At 39.8% G+C, this 18,635-nt stretch overlaps 1 protein-coding gene across 3 annotated transcripts; it reads right to left on the bottom strand.

The window, feature by feature from the left end:
• Window positions 1-14,313: 14,313 nt before the first annotated feature.
• LOC120435408 (L-selectin-like) lies at window positions 14,314-18,278 on the bottom strand. Of its 3 annotated transcripts, none has more exons than XM_039604955.1 (5): window positions 18,089-18,278; window positions 17,618-17,953; window positions 16,654-16,748; window positions 16,079-16,252; window positions 14,314-15,585 (listed from the first exon to the last, which is right to left on the bottom strand). In XM_039604955.1, the coding sequence occupies exons 1-5, from the start codon at window positions 18,258-18,260 to the stop codon at window positions 15,457-15,459; spliced, it is 906 nt and encodes a 301-aa protein (XP_039460889.1). In that variant the 5' UTR covers window positions 18,261-18,278; the 3' UTR covers window positions 14,314-15,456. The 3 variants fall into 3 exon arrangements, with proteins under 3 accessions (XP_039460889.1, XP_039460891.1, XP_039460892.1); XM_039604957.1 differs by having other exon boundaries at window positions 16,079-16,249; XM_039604958.1 differs by lacking the exon at window positions 16,079-16,252.
• Window positions 18,279-18,635: the final 357 nt, after the last annotated feature.

The following is an 18,635-nucleotide window of genomic DNA, read 5'->3' as shown; positions in this document are numbered from 1 at the left end:
TTCATGAATCTTCTCTGAGGTTTTCCTCTTTTCTTCCTGCCTGGCATCTGCATAAAAACAAAAATATGTTCTTTTTTTTATCAGTTGTCCAACCTGTAATGTATACCTGCTACTCTTCATCTCTCCTCCCCAAACCCCACCCCAGATATTTGCCTTTAGAAAGTTTTAATATGTAAATAAAAAGGTGCAGCACCAGTACTTCCCATCAGTGCTTAGCATAAGCGTCTTCACACACTATATGTGTGTGTTTGCACATGTTTAGTTTTCCCGTCAGGTGTGTTACCATGTGATCGCAGATTATCCTGCTGAATTGTTAGGATGTATTTATGGGTAAATGCATACATGCTGCACTGATACAGTGTCTGTATCCCTCTGTTCTGTCTGCTGTTGCACTGTCTTTGTTTTGGTTTTTTGCAAGTTTTGCACTTTATGTAGTCCTGTGTTGATTGTCTGTTATGTGTCATATGTAGCACCACGGTCTTGGATGAACGTTGTCTCGTTTCACTGTGTACTGCATCACTGCACATGGCTGGAATGACCATGAAGCCACTTGACTTGATAATTGTACATTTTATGGGCTAAGCTCATTTTGGATGATAGTGAATAAAACAATAAATCCATTTTCTAAATTTTATTCATTCTAAGCTTCAGAAAACGTATGACTATTACTGGCTAACAACTTGAGAATGACAGTTTGTTAGCCAATGAGCATTCACTTTTACGCTCAGACTGCCCCTCCCCCCTCTTGTTTCAAAACAACCAAATGACAACAGGAAACAAACTCACAAACCAACAGGTGACATAATGTTAGCTGTGTCCAAACTGTACATGGCTTTAATCATATTATCATGAAACGCTGTTTTATTTACCTAAATGCAGGATTGTTGACACAGAAATGAACATTAAGCAAAGTTTAATGCTTCTAACTCCACAGAAGCCCAAAATCCAAAAGAAGTCCAAACATCTGGAAAAACACAGCTATGGTGACAACACAGCAAGGGCAAGGGGACGATGAGATAAGGGAAGTAAAATTAAATACAAAGAACCACAGACGAGACTATCAAAAAAAATAGGAAGCTGAGCCAAGTGAAGACTTTAAAACAAAAGAAATGGAAGATTAGGGAAGATAGATTAAACTGAAACACACAAGAAAGTAAACGCGAGTCAGAAAACCAAATCCAAGGATACAAAACCCAAAACACTGGGCCAAAGACTGAGGACCAGAGAACACATATTGGACAGAAGCCACCTCGTTGGCTGTTAGTCTTTGTTGTTCCTCCTGCTGAGTGATTCTCGAGATTTCCCTGAGCCTAAAATATGGTGAGAATGTGTTTCTGACAGGAGTTTGTACGTGACAACATACTGGTTAGCGAGCTATGTGTGCATAACAGAAGGTATTTACTAAGTAGTTACGAGTAGCACCAGAATAAGGTAGAAATTCACCCCATGTACAGCTATTAGGAAAGGGGAAATTATCCTTAGAGGCTAAATCGTTTTTCTATGTCAAGGATGTAAGCAGTTTTATTCTTTTGTTGTTTTTTTCTGCTGTAAAGTTACGTGTTTTTATCATATAAGCCTTCAGAAGAGTGACTCACTTTTTGAGTCATTGCCAAGTGGCCGTTAGCAAAACTACTCTGAACTTTTGGCTACATAACCAGACGGGCCTTGCAGAAACTAAATCTCTTTCAAACAAAACAGGCAGGTGAGCAGGGAACAAGAGAACTGAATTACAGATGTGGTTTAGAGCATCGCGGTTAAAAATACAATAAGGAAAGAGTGAAGGAACGCAGAAAAGGTGGCTGGATAATAGGTGCATGGAAAGAAAAACAAAAGCTTACATGGAGTGAAAGAGAAAGCGACAGAGGGCAGCCAGAGGCCACGTCACACTGGATTGTCTCTAGCTTCAGTGAAGATCTCTTTCCCTCACTCCTGTTCTCTAACTTTTCCCCTGTTTTTACTTCTATAGCTCCCTCTGTGTGGCTCCATCCTTTTATACTGACTGCATGTCTTTCTCTTTAATGCAAACTCACTCCTCCTGCCTGCGGGAAGGTTGTTGGTGTTGTGGTCACTGGAGGCCTGTACAGTACAGTGCAGTGGATCACTGTGTTCACTGCAGCGGGAGCGTCATTGTTTGGCTGGAGGACCCAAGCTGGGTCACTACAGGACGCAACATAAAGTGACTTATTTTACTTCAACCTGAAAGACATTTAGCATTCTGTTTATGTAAAACTGGACTGTTCTCCAAGTGTGTAAAATCAGAGAGCGATGCTGTGTAGTCAGTTCATTGTTGAACCTTTTAACTAACCGGGGCCATCGTTGACAAAACCAGTATTATGAAGCTTATGTGTAAATTCAATGAGGAAGATCTGCAGTCACACGTCTGTCTGTTTCCCAGGCGTTTGGTGGCCAATCTCAGCTTACATCACTGCCACTTCCCACGCTGCCAAGCTCATTGTGACATCACTGGGCTAGTCCTTATTCGGGCCAGTCAGCCTCCATCTCCACCACCACCATCTAGACTTTCGGGGGTAGTGTTTGATCCCTTCTAATGATCTCTGCTCACTGAAATGAATTTGTCAGACTTTTGAACACAGACTCAGCAGGAAAGCCTGAGATCACAAATCACATGAGCAGTAAGGTCAATTTCTTAGAGAACTACAAAAATGATCTTGACTTGATCAGAAGAAAAATTAGAAGAAACTATAAATGAGTCACACTACAGTCACACGATGGTTCAGTCTCACCACCATTAAGCTCTCATGTTTCACAGTGACGATGATGAACATGCGAGACAACTTCTATAGTTTCAGTTAAACTTTTGGTCAAACTCTGAACACATCTCAGGGAAAGATCATAGCTTCAAAATCCATGGGTAGATTATTGATGGGCAATTTGGTCTCCTCAGTTTTTTTTGTTTTCCCTCTTCAGTGTCCAGTGCATGGACAGGCCTCGGAGGTCCGTGGCCACCCAATAAAAGTCACAGCGCCGCCTCAGCTGAATCCTACTAAAACACATAAGGTTACACTAATTCAAACAGCCTGGTACAAAAAAATGAAACGCTAATGTCGCCGGTAAGTTGCTGCATTTCAAGTTGAGTTCAGGTATTGAGTTCCCAGTAATTTATTGTTTCTGCAGCAATCATGGAGACCGGTATGATGAGGAAGACGCTCAGCTGATGGTCGATGCAGGTCAGATTTTGGAAAGTATCTCGATGTTGCTTTGAAACTAAAGACCAGACATTTGTCGGTTTGTGTAGAAAAATTTCAAAATAAATATAAATGTGTTATTGATGGTCTGCACTCACAGTCAGCTGTTCTAGTCCGTGGTGACGTCACTGATCGACTTCTGCCTCTGCTGTTTGCATCTGCCGTCTCAGACATATTTGTACTCTTTCATGACTGTGGCTACATTACTCCGAGTCTCCTGTATTTGTATAGCTGTATTAGTGTAATCACTCCAGCACAAATGCTCTGGGTTTTTTCCATCTGTCATGTTTCTTTGTAGCCACTTTGAGTGTTTTTGTACAGATGTTTGAGTTCTTCTTGAAATCATTTTACATCTATATGCAGTTATTTTCTTTGCAGTTATATGGCTATGAGCCTCATTTTATTTTTCTGTAGTACTCTACTGTAGTACACTGTACTATGCTATACTGTAGTACGGTGTAACCATGTTGCATATCTGGTAGTACCATCATTCTCTGGCTGTCAGTCTGTGTCACTCCTGTACTGCATATTTATGTTATTGTGTGCTAAGTACATGTGCAATTTTACAGAGCTGGTTTTAATCTCGTTACACTGTGTTTAATGACTATAAAGGCTTTCAATTTAATTTTTCTTTTCCTTCTTGTTGCAGTTTTTTTCTGTCTGAAATTTTCTTGAGAAACTTTTTCATTTGATTTACTTCAGTCACATATCCTACAGCCCTCTGTGGGGAGTAGGCCTGTTCAATACTTCTCACAGGCAGTCACTAGAGTGCCTGTAACATCTCCTCCTCCTATGCAGATTTAGAAAGAAAAAGATATTCTCTTTTCCAAACACAAAGGCACACAGTACAAAGCAGCACAGAGTGAAACAAAGAAAGAGACTGATAGAGGGAGGGGCAAAAGAGCGATATACACAACAGAAATACAATCAGACAAGTTTATTTTAATAGAAGAACAGAAATGCTGTTTAGCTGCAGGGAAGAGCTGCATGCAGCACACACACATACATGAAGAGTGAGTCTCTGCAGCTTTGCAGTGCACCAGAACCAGAAATAGGCTGAGAGCACTACGAGCATTTAGCGATGAATATTTCAACCATTCTCTCACTTTGAAAGCCTGTTCTCTCATAACCACCACTCCACCTTCTGTCACTGCTTTCACTTCTTTAAACTTTTAATCCAAAATCTTTAAGTTCACATCTTTGTTACTTTCCCCACAGGCATGCCCACCACACCACACCCACTCAAACCCATGTCCATTACTGCTTTCCTTCCAGTCCTGTCTTTGGAAACACATTCACGACAACGCAGTAAACGTGGGACCAATAATCAGTGTTGGGAAGGTTACTCAATGAGAGTAACGTATTCTGAATACTTTGGATTACTTAATATATTATCATGCTTTTTACAACCACATGAATGTACTATTGCTGTGTGATTTATTACTATTACTGAAGGCTACTCACCATACCAATATCAACTAGATTTTTAAATCTTAAGATAAATGAGTAACAGTAGGTGGACATTAGGTAAGGCTGCACTTTTTGCAGCGATCTCGTATAGAAAACTATTCCGCGCGTATATAAAACAGGTCTGCGGCTCCGAACTGTAGTAAAGGGACCTCTGGCTAAAACTAGCTTTACTTTGTTGTCTGGGTCAACTTTGCTAGTGAGAGACAGAGAGAGGCATTGAAAGGCTGCTCCAATCGAACTTATTGTTTCGGAGGAAAACACGAACACAGTGTACAGTCGAGTCTTAATAGCTTACTTACAGCTGGGCTACACTGGCCATGAGGCTACATGCTTTAGGGCGATGCCTGTAACACTCTGCCTATTGCTTTCATATTAAATCATATTTTGAATAATAATTTTTTAAAATATTTCACCACGTCATTATGCGGGTGCAAGTAGAGGTGACATGGGCCGTGAGATTGAGACTTGTGATGTGTCGGTCGCGAACAAAATGGCTCTTAGAGCCGGGTGTTGTGCCAAAAACTGATTTCCAATGTTTCTGTGTATTTTTTGTGTAATATCTTTACGTATGTTTGTAAATAGACTCCGGTGAACAGGGTTTACAAAGGGGTTATATATAGAATTAAAAAATTATCTGTTTTTCAAGTATCTTTACAACTGTGTGTTATTGTACTTACATTATAACCAATGCGGTCCTTTATCCCCACTTAAAATATTTTTACACAACTATTGTAATATTTGCTGCCATTTCTGCTGTCCTCTTGGCCAACTTACTCTTACAAAGGACATTTTTAATGTTAATGAGATCTTTTTAACTGCATATGTAACAAGTGTCACCTGGCAGTTTGTTGCTCTCTGCCAGGTGATTGGATGAAGAGCTGTGAAAAGGTAGTGGGTGTGTGGGGTGAAGTCAGCGCTCTTCTGTGGAAAAAACCAGAGGCAATTAATTCACTGGGGTGCGAGTGGGTATACTGTCGGTAAGAGACTTTTGCCATTTTTGTTTGGATCATTTGCTGTTGTATGTGCCTGTTTTTAATGTGTCGTTGGACTTTTTTGGTGTGACCACGAATTTTAATAGAAGAATTGATCAAGCCCTAGATCGACTGCGCGCAGGGAAACTGATCAATATTGTAGGTATATTGAGTGTTTGTTTTAGCTTCATGATTTTGAATGGTTTCATAAAATTGATATTTTATTGGGTAATATTTTAATCGATAATGTTGTTTGTTTTTCAGCTGTGCTGTCTCTGCTGTCCTTTTTTTTTTCGTTCTTTTGATTGATTTGTAATTTTATTTTGGTTAGTCCGTCCAGCCGTAAAGGCGGTTATGGATTGAGAGTGAGTTGTGTAAGGGCGGACTAACCTCCCTTTTTGTTTTTTGTTTAATTGTTTGTGCCACTTCCCTTTATCTCCCAGATCGCAGGCCATGCATAGCGCTGATTCCCAGCTGCACTGAGACCCGAATTGTTTGCAGTGCGTGCCACGATTGCAGTGTCGCTAAGCGGGGTGTGACGGGTTGCAGTGTTGCGTTATTTTCGCACCGTTTGTGTGGTAAGTCTCATGTGCAGCTGGGATATCAGCGGGATGTGTTGTAAGTCCTGTCTGGAAATAACTGGGATTTTTGTATGTCTAATTGATGTAATAAATAAATGATCAATTTGTTTCGTTGCCCCGTTTACTCATACCTTGTCCTCGGTTACACATAAATAAAGGTTATATAAGTCACTGCCAAAAACTGATTGCGCCTTCTACCTTGGTACACGAATGTTGTTTGTGGCTCAAAATGACTCTATGTCATCCATAAGGGATGCATTTGACATATGTTTCACATATTATAACCCAACAAGTTACTTATAGCAGTTTAAATACGAGCAATCAGTTTTTGGCACAACACCGGCTCGTTGAACTGACCGACGGGAGCCGGCTCCTTATTGGGAGCCATGTTTTTTTTCCTTTCTCTCACCCTCTCTCTCTCTCTCTCTCTCTCTCACTTTTATTCGCTTCATGCCGCACATGAGTCTTGTGTTTGTGCTGAGCAGAGGGGGGAGGGGCGGTAGTTACAGGTACAGGAACAGAGCAAGAGAGAGAGAGAGAGAGAGAGCTAGGGGCAACAACAAGAGACAACATCGTCGCACTAGAAAGGTATGGTGAAGAAAATGAGTGACACCAAGAAAAGAAGCAAAGTCTGGAATCATTTCAATTTTATTGACAATACATAGGCAGAGTGTAGAGTCTGCAAGAAAAGGATATCACATAGAGCCGGCTCCACAAACAACCTGCACAGGCACCTGAGAACTGTCCACCCATCAGTGCAATGGGAAGATAAAACACAGTCAGTTGAGTCAGATATTAATGAAGGTGCCAGTGTGTCTCCTGCAACTGTTGCTGCTGCATCTACAGCATCATGCAGTATACCACCACAACCGCCTAAACCAACCCAGAGCTCTGTTAGACAGTTTTTGCAGAAGTCTGTGAACCCCGGCAAGACAGACCTCAATTGATAAAGAGCTGGCAAAAATGATTGCACTTGATTTCCAACTATTTTCTATTATGATAAAGTATTCAGAAAGTTTATTCATGTGGTGAATCCTATGTATGCAATTCCAAGCAGGAAAACTCTCCCAAAAAATCATCCCAGGCATATATAAGACAGAAAACATGCATCTTCTTTTTGTTTTGCATATTTAAATTTATATTTTATTGCGTTGTGGTTTGCAGTGTTTTGTGTTGTTTCACTTTTAAATTTGTTTAAAAGGAAAAAGCTGAAAATTTAAATAGTTAAAAGTTGAATTGTAAATAGTTGGTTTTTATATTTTATAATTTATTTTTTACATTTTATGTGGAATGAATAAATAAAAGCATATTTATATAATAAACATGTATAAAAAAATGTTTTTTTACATTAGTAATTCATTTTGTGGATAATTTTACATTCTTGTTGCTAATAAGTTAATTAAAGCAACAAAAAACCATGAAGAGCCGGTTGGGAGCCGAAAGAGACGGTTCTCTAAAAAGAGCTGGAATTCCCATCACTAGTTGACACACAGGCATTAGAGCCTCTTAACGCGTGTTTTGTTCCAGAATTACCAAAAATAGAGAGGGGACAGCCTAACATATGAAACAGAAAAAGACCGTCGTGTAATCCCTTTATTTCAACAAAGTAACTGTATTCTGATTACCACCTTTTTAAACGGTAACTGTAACGGAATACAGTTACTCATATTTTGTATTTTAAATACGTGACATCGGTACATGTATTCCGTTATTCCCCAACACTGGCAATAATCAAATATATGACGGATTCACATGCATGCAGGCTTCATAAAGAAAACTACCTGGTGGTGTGATTGCTTCTTGAAAGTCCCATTCTGACTGCATGCACATGCAAGATTTATAAACTGTGGAAAAATCTTATTGGCTTTGTGTTGAGGAAACCAGGGCGATGCTAAGAAGAATGTTAGATAGAAAAACTGGCGTGGGTTAAACATACACACACACATCACTCATGCCAGTGTCAAGGGCTCCTTGAACTCTGTCGCAGCTGTCACTTAAAAATACACACAAACCTACAACATACGTACAGTTTCACAGTTTCAAGGTTCCCTAAAACACAATTTTCCTCGATTTGAGCCTCAGTGATGCAGATCAGAAAAGACTGTAGCACCAGAACAACAGTATCAGCTTTCATTTTTGTATTTTTGGGGTCACTAAAAATTTACATTTAGAATATTGGTGCTGTTATCAAAACTGGTCACTACCCTTACATACAGTTAAGCCCAAAATTATTCATACCCCTGGCAAATTTTGACTTAAAGTTACTTTTATTCAACTAGCAAGTTATTTTTTGACTGGAAATGACACAGGCGTCTCACAAAAGACAATAAGATGATGTACAAGACGCATCATTGTGGAAAAAAAATATTTCTCAGCTTTTATTTACATTTGAGCAAAAAGTATCATGTCCAGAATTATTCATACCCTTCACAAACTGTCACAGTCTCTGGGAAAATCCAAAGTTCCATACCATTCCAAATAGTCAAAGCTGTTCTAAAGCATCCTAATTACCCTGATTAATTGGAAATAGCTGTTTTGATCAACTCAACAGGTGAAAAACAGCAGCTCTCTGCAGGTGGTCTGTGGACAGTCATGGCTAAGACAAAGGAACTCAGTGAGGACCTGCAGCTGTGCATTGTGGCTGCTCACAAGTGAGGAATGGGCTACAAGGCCATATCCAAATGTTTTCAAGTTCCAGTGGCCACAGTACAAAGTATTATTAAAAAATACAAGATGTTCCGCACTGTGGAAAATCTCAGAGGACGTTGTCGGAAGCCAAAAGTGAAACCTGTGCTGGCCAGGAGAATAGTGAGAGAGGTGAAAAGAATCCAAGGATCACCACCAAGGCCATTCTGGTGAATCTGGGCTCTGCTGGTGGCAATGTCTCAAGGCAGACAGTCCAACGGACACTGTTGGGTTCCACGGATGCAGACCAAGGAAAACGCCATTTCTCCAGGCACTTCTAAGGCATGCAAAAGCTCATTTGGCCTTTGCAAATGCTCATCTGGACAAAGAAGAAGGTTTCTGGTCTTCAGTGTTATGGTCAGATGAAACAAAAATTGAATTATTTGGTCACAATGATGTTGGCATCATTGTGATCATTTAACATAAAAATGGAGAAGCCTTCAACCCAAAGAACACCATCCCCACTGTCAAACATGGTGGTGGGAACCTAATGCTTTGGGGGTGTGTTTTTCAGCCAATGGACCAGGGAACCTAATCACAGTAAACAGCACCATGAAAAAGAGCAATACATGAAGATTCTCAACAACAACATCAGGCAGTCTGCAGAAAAACTTGGCCTTGGGAACCAGTGGACATTTTAGCACGACAATAACCCAAAACATACAGCAAACGTGGTGAAGAAATGGTTAGCAGACAACACCAGTAACGTTTTGCAGTGGCCTAGCCAGAGTCCTGACTTGAATCCAATTGAGAATCTGTGGAGGAGCTAAAGATCAGGGTGATGGCAAGAAGACCCTCCAACCTGAAAGATTTGGAGCTCATTGCTAAAGATGAATGGGCAAAAATGCCTGTGGAGACATGCAGAAAGCTGGTCTGCAATTATAGGAAGCGTTTGATTGCTGTAATAGCCAATAAAGGCTTTTTTTCTATTGATTATTGAGAAGGGTATGAATAATTCTGGACATGATACTTTTTGCTAAAATATAAATAAAACCTGAGAAATATTTTTTCCACAATGATGCCTCTTGTACATCGTCTTATTATCTTTGGGGAGACACCTCTGTCATTTCTGCTCAAAAAAGAACTTGCATATTGAACAAAAGTAACTTTAAGTCAATATTTGTCAGGGGTATGAATAATTATGGGCTTAACTGTATAAACCTTATATACTGAATAGTATGTAAAGGTTGTTATATACTGCAAAAGATGTTGCACTACACTTCACAGTTGAAAAAGACTAGGAATAAATGTTTTTCTTCCTTTGCATTTTATCAATAAATTTAGTGAAAAGGCAGCGAGCACCGAAACTTCATGCTGTGTCAACTTAAATTACATTTGGCATTAAACAAACACATAAAACAAAATACTGATGTGGATGAACACAGATCAGGAGGAGTAAAGACAGCCTGTCGTACTCTTACCACAGAGACTGTTTTCACATCTCTGGAGGTGTTCGGGGCATCTGGAGCACCAATCGCCTTCAACATATGGCCACACTCCTTCATAGTTCCCTCTGAGCACACATACACAAAATATCACACAAATCCAAATCCCACTGAAAATGTTATGTCCAGATGAACAGAATCAACTTTGGGGGATTTCCTTACCTGAATAACTGAATAAACTGTGTTTAGTTTTAGTCTTAGTGTCATTTTCCAACAGAACTAACACGAAGCACCATTGATGTATAAGTGTATTACACTGTATTGTCAACATTATTGTGAGATAACTTTTTTTTAATAGAATTCACAATTAATCAGGCACGTGTGGGGCTAGAGGGGCTTGAGCACAAAGTGCCCTTTTGTTGAGGCAACTTTTAAAAAAAAAATGTATGTATTTATTTATTTATTTTTTATGTGTGTGTGCGTGTGGAGTCCTGTCTGTGCCCCTCAACAATAATATTTGACTATTAATCACAGTTTTGCTAAATAAAAGGATCTGGCTTGCATCAGTCACATGATCACATTTAACCAATGATCGCCCTTGACGGCAGAACGCGCTGGTTACGAGCTCACCAAGTGCACGCGCATTTTTTGCGGTCCGGAGCTGTAGGAGAAACACAAATTAACTCAGAGACACAGACTGATGCGACAAAACCAGTAAGTAGGTGTTGTTACGGGTCCGAAACAACACCTACAGCGCACACTGTAGTCTACAGCACACAGGAGTGTTAGCTTATCACGTACACGTTGGTAAGCTGTCTTGTGGCAACTGACGAACTGAAACAAATGAGCGTGCTGTGTGTGCAACAGCGCGACAAACTTTACCTGTCCTTTTATTAACTGCACAAGTAGTGCTGGTCATAGCTGCTGGCTGACTGGGTAAGGCTGTCATGGGTCTGTAGCTCTGTCACCGTTTTAAGGAACATATTTAGTTTTAAAGTAAGTTACAGGGCTTTCCCTGCCTTTCTGGAGGGATTATATTTCACTAAAAAGTGATCTAATATGCATGTCCACATAATTATGCATTATTATAATTATAATATATTTAAAAACACACGCTGTATTTTAAAGAACATACATTAAGAAGCAGATTATATTAGATTTATATTTTAAATAAGACAAAATGCTGATTTTACAGCAGCAAAATTATTGTATCTCTACAGTTTAAAAATGTAATAAGCTTTCTGCCTGCACAGAGTGGATAGTGAAATAAATGGAATCATCATAATGACATTATTTCATATTTATTACTTCCCCCTCTTCATTGCTTTATTATTGTAGCTCTAGTAATAAATAATAATGTAATGTAATAAGGATTCTGGATCAGCACCATGATGGAAACTTGTGCCCACAGTATATACAGTATTCTGAAGAAGGTCTAAAATGTCACTGTGTGTGCATGCATGTGTGTGTTTTATGTATATGGATTTAAAAGAAAAAAAATTACTCATGATATAACATTGTCCAGACATGCCTGGTAAGGACATGAGGAGGAAACAGTAGGAGCTGTGTGAGGCTACTAAAGGCAGTGCTATAACATTTTTCTGTCATCATTTTATTATAGATGTTGTCTCCAAACAACATCTCTGGAAGAGAAGGCATGTTCATGTCTTCTGCTAAGAGTTGTTAGGTGTGGATAATTAAATTATAGTTTATTGCAATAGCAAGTTGTGCCTTGTTCTCAGATGGACAGCAAGTGGAGAGTGATATATGAAATGATGGGATGGAAGGAAGAAGAGAAGCAAAGAGTGATTCACAGGCAGAGCCTAAATTATTTCTCACAGTTTTTTGTTGCCTTATGGTTCCAAGCGCTGTCACCAATCTTTGCATTTTGTTATTATCTCATGATACTTGTTTAATCAGCCACCACCTCTCCTATGGACGTTTTAATGTCTACAGTCTCAGATCAGCACAGCCCTGCCCTCCAGCACTATCAGCAGCAGGAGCAGCAGCAACCCCTCAACAGCAACATTGTACCCATCAGGTAAAACATCGGCTACGTTTGCTTTGCCTTGTTGCCCATATTAGATTCTTGATGAATGTGTGTTGTTGTTATTCAGCCTGGTTCAATGTGCCCCTTTTTAACTTTGAGCACCCGCCCCTATAAACGTTTCTGCACGGCCCTGGAATTAATGACACGTCTCCTGCCTTCAGTCAAACATAAAGTGTAATTATTACTACTGTCCACAAGAGGGAGCGCTTGTTGTAGTATTGTGCAGCAGTAACACTTGAAGGCGTTGTGGTACTGACTCTGGGTAGTAGTTACAGACGAGGAAGGAGACTATCTCAATCCAGTCCCTCCATAGTGTCACACACATGCACAGTTTAAACTGAGTGGATCTGCCACATTCTACACTAGTTTTTGGACAATGTCGTCTGCAGTGGATTTTTAATAAAAAAAATCAGGATGTGCCTTTAATTCCAAGAGTTTAACAAAAGTATTGAACTGTTTAGGAACTACAGCTGTTTTAGTCATATTCCCCCATTACTTAGAAGTAACTGGACAGTTGATTGATAATTAAAGTCATTCTCAGTTTGGATATGAATTTCTGGAGATAAAAGATCTTAAGATGTTTGCAAGTGTTGAACACCTTTTTTGGTACGTGTCCACTGGAACAGCTCAAACTTAAAAAAAATGCTGGTCTGCTTAGCAACTCAGAAAACAAAGCAGCCAACTTATGAAACTCAAGAACCATAACAGGAGCTTCTACAACAGCCCGCACACATAATTCCTGTATCAGAATCCTGAACAAGAGTCTGATGGACCAGAGCACATCGTTCATGTCACCCACAGCTTTTTGAATTACTGGGTTATGTCTGTGAAGGTTCTCAGTCATCCAGGTCATCGTAGTCTAAGGAGCTTGGAAAGAAAAGTGTCTGGACTCATTTAAGTTGCTTGAATTACTGGGTATAAAGTCTATTTGGACCAAAGTGTATCACCCACAGACTGATGGTATGGTGGAGCATCTGAATAAGACTTTTATTGATCAATGATGATGACGAACATGACTGGAACCAGTGAAGAGGTCCTCAGTTTTTTTCACTGCGTTTTTTAAATTTCCTGTTTGGCAGGAAGCCACATGGGGTCCTGGACCTACACAAATAAAACTGGGAGGAAGGGCCAAGCTCCAGTACAAATGAAATTCAGCACGTAATGGACCTGACAGAAAAATTTTGGGTCAGCTGTCATGTGACAAAAGGGTACCCCCCAGTACTGTACATCAGAGCACGAGTCACGCTACAGCACTGTAGAGGAGTGCTTCACTGTCAAGTGGGCGGTCAACACCCTGTTCTATTACATCCTGGGATGCCCACTCACCCGCTTTTTGGAACATTGACCCAACATACCAACATGCCCCCCTGCAATGGCTCCATCACATGATAAATGTCGACAAATGTCCACACCTGGACCACCTGTCGGTATGTGATTGACAGTAGTAAAGTTAGTAGGAGGAAAGTTAGGCCAGACTGCTCGCTGACCTGATTTGGGCTTTGGGGTTATGTGGCGCAGGGTGCACTCCACTATAAATGACACTATCATCTTATAAATCTTCCTTTTCACCCTATCGCAAATCACCCCTGACACTCGTCTCCACCCACACCACCCTGCATGAACTTCTTCACCTCTCTTGTACATTGTTCACTGCTTTTAATGGTTGAACCCAGATATTTAAACTCATCTACTCGTCTCCATCAACACTCAAAGCAAACAGTCTTTGTTCTTGGCATGAAGCCTTTGTTAAACTAGGTTTGGCCAATATTCACTGTCGTGTCTCATTATTAACTTTTCCAAACAGGCAAGCCTGATTATTACGTGTTTTGGAAAGATGTGGACAGATCACTCAGAAGTATTTTCCTCAACTTTCAATAGTTTTTACAAAATCCAAGAAAGTGTTAATCCCACTGATAAAGTAAATCCAAAACAAAAGGGCTTTACAACAAGATGACAGACCTTTATTTTATTTTTATCTCTATATTGTTTTAGTGTACACTGAGGGCTGTGGAAGCTTTGCAGTTTCAAATTCCTGTGTATGACCTGTACGCATGGTTTTTGACAGTAAAGCTGATTTTGAATACAGTCAGACTAACCAAACAGCAGGAAGTAAAACTAACATGAAACATGAAAAAAAAAATCAATTGTAAACAGGAAATAAACAAGAGAAGTAACACAGACTGAATACTAACACTTAGGCTACATCCTCACTCATCTGGATACATTTGAAAACGGCATTTTTGTCTGAAAACGCGTCCACTCTATCGTTTTCAGTCGTTTCCGAACAGCTGTTCAACCACACGGAAACGACTGAAAACGCTACCTTCCTGTACTGCGCATGTGTGAAACGTAAGACGATTTGACCTGCGTCATTTCAGTCCGATGTTTATTTTGCCACGACTTTGAAACATCGCAGTAAAATGTCAAGGAAAAGCACTTTTTAAAAAATGGACTGATAATTAGGTGGAGTTATTGCTGTGAGTAACACAAAAGTACAAAGTTGCGTCTTCATTTCCGAAAGCCTCCGTTTTCGCTTTTCACACTGCGACGCAAAAACGCAGTTTTCAAATGTATCCACTTTGGAGAGCGTTTTCAAAAAGCTCCGTTTTCCTAGTCCAAAAACGCGTGTCAGTGTGGACGGAAGGCCAAAACGGAGAGAAAAAGATACGTTTTCAAATGAAAACGTATTAGTGTGGACGTGGCCTCGATAAGATGCCTGAGTAGAGAACACCGAAGTGCTGAGATATTTACACAGACACAAGAGGAACAGTCACAGATACATGAAAGAAACTAAGAACTCCTACTAACAGACATAAACCAGAACACAGGAACTAAACTCATCAATAACCATAACATGAAAATAAAACTAAAAGTCTGAGTGATGTCCTAATAATCAAAGTTTACTACTGTAAACTTTACTACTACAGTCTACCAGAATAAAGATATCAAAAGATGAATCCAGAAATACACGAGAAAATCAAACTCCTAAATGCAGAATAACAGTAAAACTAGAACACAAACACGTTTATTACTATATTGTGCTCTACAAAAAAAACAAAAACAAAAGAACCACCCACACCAAACAATACATGAACACAACCTGCAAAACTAATTTTTACAGGCTGTGTTCTTCTTTGTTTCCTTTTCATCGCTGTGGAAGACCTCCCCGTCTGACTGCTTCCTCCAGCTCAGTTTGATGTCTCCTTTTACGCCGTTATTCTTCAGCTTCTGTTTGAACTGAAACACACAAAAAGTGTTTTTCTGAATATCATTTAGACAAAATTCTTTACTAAAACCTTGTTACTCACATTGCTTTGCTTTGGAAGGATGCAGGATCACACATCTATAACTGAATTAACACTGTACACAGTGCTGTGCATAATGTCTGTTCCTTTATTATTCCATAACAAAACAGATAAAACAGTCTCTGAAGTGTACTCAAAGTAATGAATGTAAAAAGTAACTCTTTGTATAACAATTCTACCAGCTATTTTTGTGCAAACTAACTGAACCTTGTGCTATATTAGTGTATTACAATAATAATATTGTTTGCAAATTTATACACCTGATTTTAACCAGATGTCAGCAGATGTTTTATGTTGTCCTGGCTGATTTCCATCCTTGACACTGACAGTATAGTGTTTTTGCTGTCTTTATATTACACAGCCACTGTGCACCACTCACACACAGTTCTTTATTTTAAATCCATCACAGTGTAAAAAAAACTAACCTGTTTGTTCTGCACTAAGCTGCAGAGGATTTTCATGCAGCCTTTAAATAACTTAGAAGCTCCCTTTATTCTTGCTCCTCTTTTGTAGGGCGAGCTAGAAGTCAACCGAAGCTTACGGACATCGGCAGTCGTTCTGGTGTTGTGTGAAAAAAAATTAATCACCAGCAACATCTGCTGGTGATTAATGAACAAAGATTGAACAGTAACACATGAAAGGCAAACTCAAATCGGTTTGATGAGTGAAGGCTCACAGTGGCGTAAAACAAAACTCTCCTCAAATACATTTATCTATATTGAACAAAAGCAAGCAACCAGCTGATAGTCAGTGTTTATTCACACCTGCCCCTGAAAACTCTCAGTATCAGGTGACGATAAAACTGAGGGGCAAAAGCAGTAAAGAGGTGAGTGGGGCCAAAAAATGAGGCAGCTTTAAACTAATTACTTATGAATGTATCCTGCCACTGTAGAGAGCTCAGGCATTATCATTGGAGAGCCACAACTAGTTTTACCCCTGCACTGAGATCATGACTTCTTACTATGTCTATAGTGTGTTTAAAAAAAAGTTGTATAATTACCTGTTCCAGCATGGCTGCCATCACTGCAGGGTCATTCAGATCCTGATTGTTGTTTTTCTCCATTCTCAGTCTCACCACTTGCTTGTAAGCAGGATCTTTGTAAATAATGAAGAAATGTAAAGATTTAATTGTAAAGGTAAATAAGTGATGCACAATACAGTAGCGCCTTGTTGTTGCTGCTGCCCTGACTGTTCACAGGGTAAATACAAATGTCAGAAATGAAGCAACATCAGTTTCAGAATTTACCTTTATAAACTACACTGAACAAAAATATAAACACAACACTTTTATTTTTGCTCCCATTTTCAATGAGCTGAACTCAAAAATCTGAAACATTTTCTACAAACACAAAAGACCCATTAGTCTCAAATATTGCTCACAAATCTGCCTAAATCTGTGTTAGTGAGCATTTAAGATAATCCATCCCACCTCACAGGTGTGGCATGTTAAGGTGCTGATTAGACAGCATGAATGTTGCACAGGTGTGCCTTAGACAGCCCACAATAAAAGGCTACTCTGAAATAATAATAATAATAATGTATACTTTATTGATCCCCGTGGGGAAATTCTTCTCTGCATTTAACCCATTCACTCAGTGAAACAGTGGGCAGCTACCAGTGCGGCGCCCGGGGAGCAGTGTGTGGGGACGGTACCTTGCTCAGGGGTACCTCAGGGTAGCCGTTCAGGGGATTCAGGGTTCAGGGAAATGTGCAGTTTGATCAAACAGCACAATGCCACAGATGTTGCAACCTCTTATTGTGGGCAGCAAAAACAAAAGTGTTGCGTTTATATTTTTGTACAATGTATATTGACCTTTGTCATAAAAACATATGTTGTTTGTAATATAAAACATCATAATAGAGTGCAGTCTGTGAGGACCAGAGATGGATGGGAGCATCCTTGTCTCCATTTGAAAACATGCAGCTAAATTCAAAAACTAAAAGATACATGAATCAGAACTTACCACTGTAGCAAACAAATGCTGTCATCCGGTCACAGTTCCAGTCCTCCCATCGTCCAGCTGATCCAAAGTTTGCTGCCGTACAAGTTTCCTTACTGGCACCATTGGGTTCATTTGTATTCCAGTGTCTAAATGAGGAGTTACTTCCATCCGTCCACTTCCAGGAGTCTCTGAAAAGGCCGATCCAGACCTTTTGTCCTGCAGGTACCAACTCCTTTGCCTTCTGGTTCTCTGACATGTTTGTCACACTGGCCAGGTCTGTATAATTAGCTCTGCAGTAGCTCTGGGCCTCCATCCATGTCATGGAATTGTTGATGAAGACAAATGTCATATTCAGTCCTGGAAAATGACCAAAGTGAAGTGAGAACAAGACATATTTAAATGTAAAATCCAAAAACATTATCTGGACAACTGGTGGGAGTCTAGAACTTGAACAATTTTGTTTTAGGGTTCTGCATGAATTAAAATCCTCACCTCTGACATCAGAGCAGAGTGTGCGAAGGACACTGTCACAACTTGCATCATCCCAAAATCCAGTGTCACGTAAAAAAGTGCAGTGTTCTTTGCTGTTCCAATTGTCTGGTTGTCCAGGCGCCCAATTTCTAAACTCAGCCTCACTGTTTTTGTAGAAATCTGTGTTCGACATCGACCACCTCCAGCTGTTCACATCATCGTACAGTCCAATCCAGGCTCGCTGCAAGGAACAATTGAACTGTGTTGTGACATAAACTAGTGATCTAGATTGTTATCCCCAAAGGTTGATTCTGTTCATCTGGACGTAGCGTTTTCAGTGGGAGAAACTCATCTAAGTGACTTTTTCAGTCTCAGCTGACTGCAGGTTTCCTCAACTTTATAAACAGTACATTTGCATAATGAATGAAACCAGCCCACTGAAGGAACAATGGGCTGGGAGGTCAGTTCCTTAATCATTAATATGCAAATTCTCTTTGTGAATGGTACTAATGGACATTGATCAGTAGTCAGTAGTAATATACCTGTACTTTTTCAGGGTGTTATGAAC

The sequence above is a fragment of the Oreochromis aureus genome, linkage group 20, assembly GCF_013358895.1.
Source record: "Oreochromis aureus strain Israel breed Guangdong linkage group 20, ZZ_aureus, whole genome shotgun sequence".
NCBI lineage: Eukaryota > Metazoa > Chordata > Actinopteri > Cichliformes > Cichlidae > Oreochromis > Oreochromis aureus.
The sequence above is the reverse complement of the archived record's forward strand: the minus strand, read 5'-3'. Positions and strand labels throughout refer to the sequence as shown.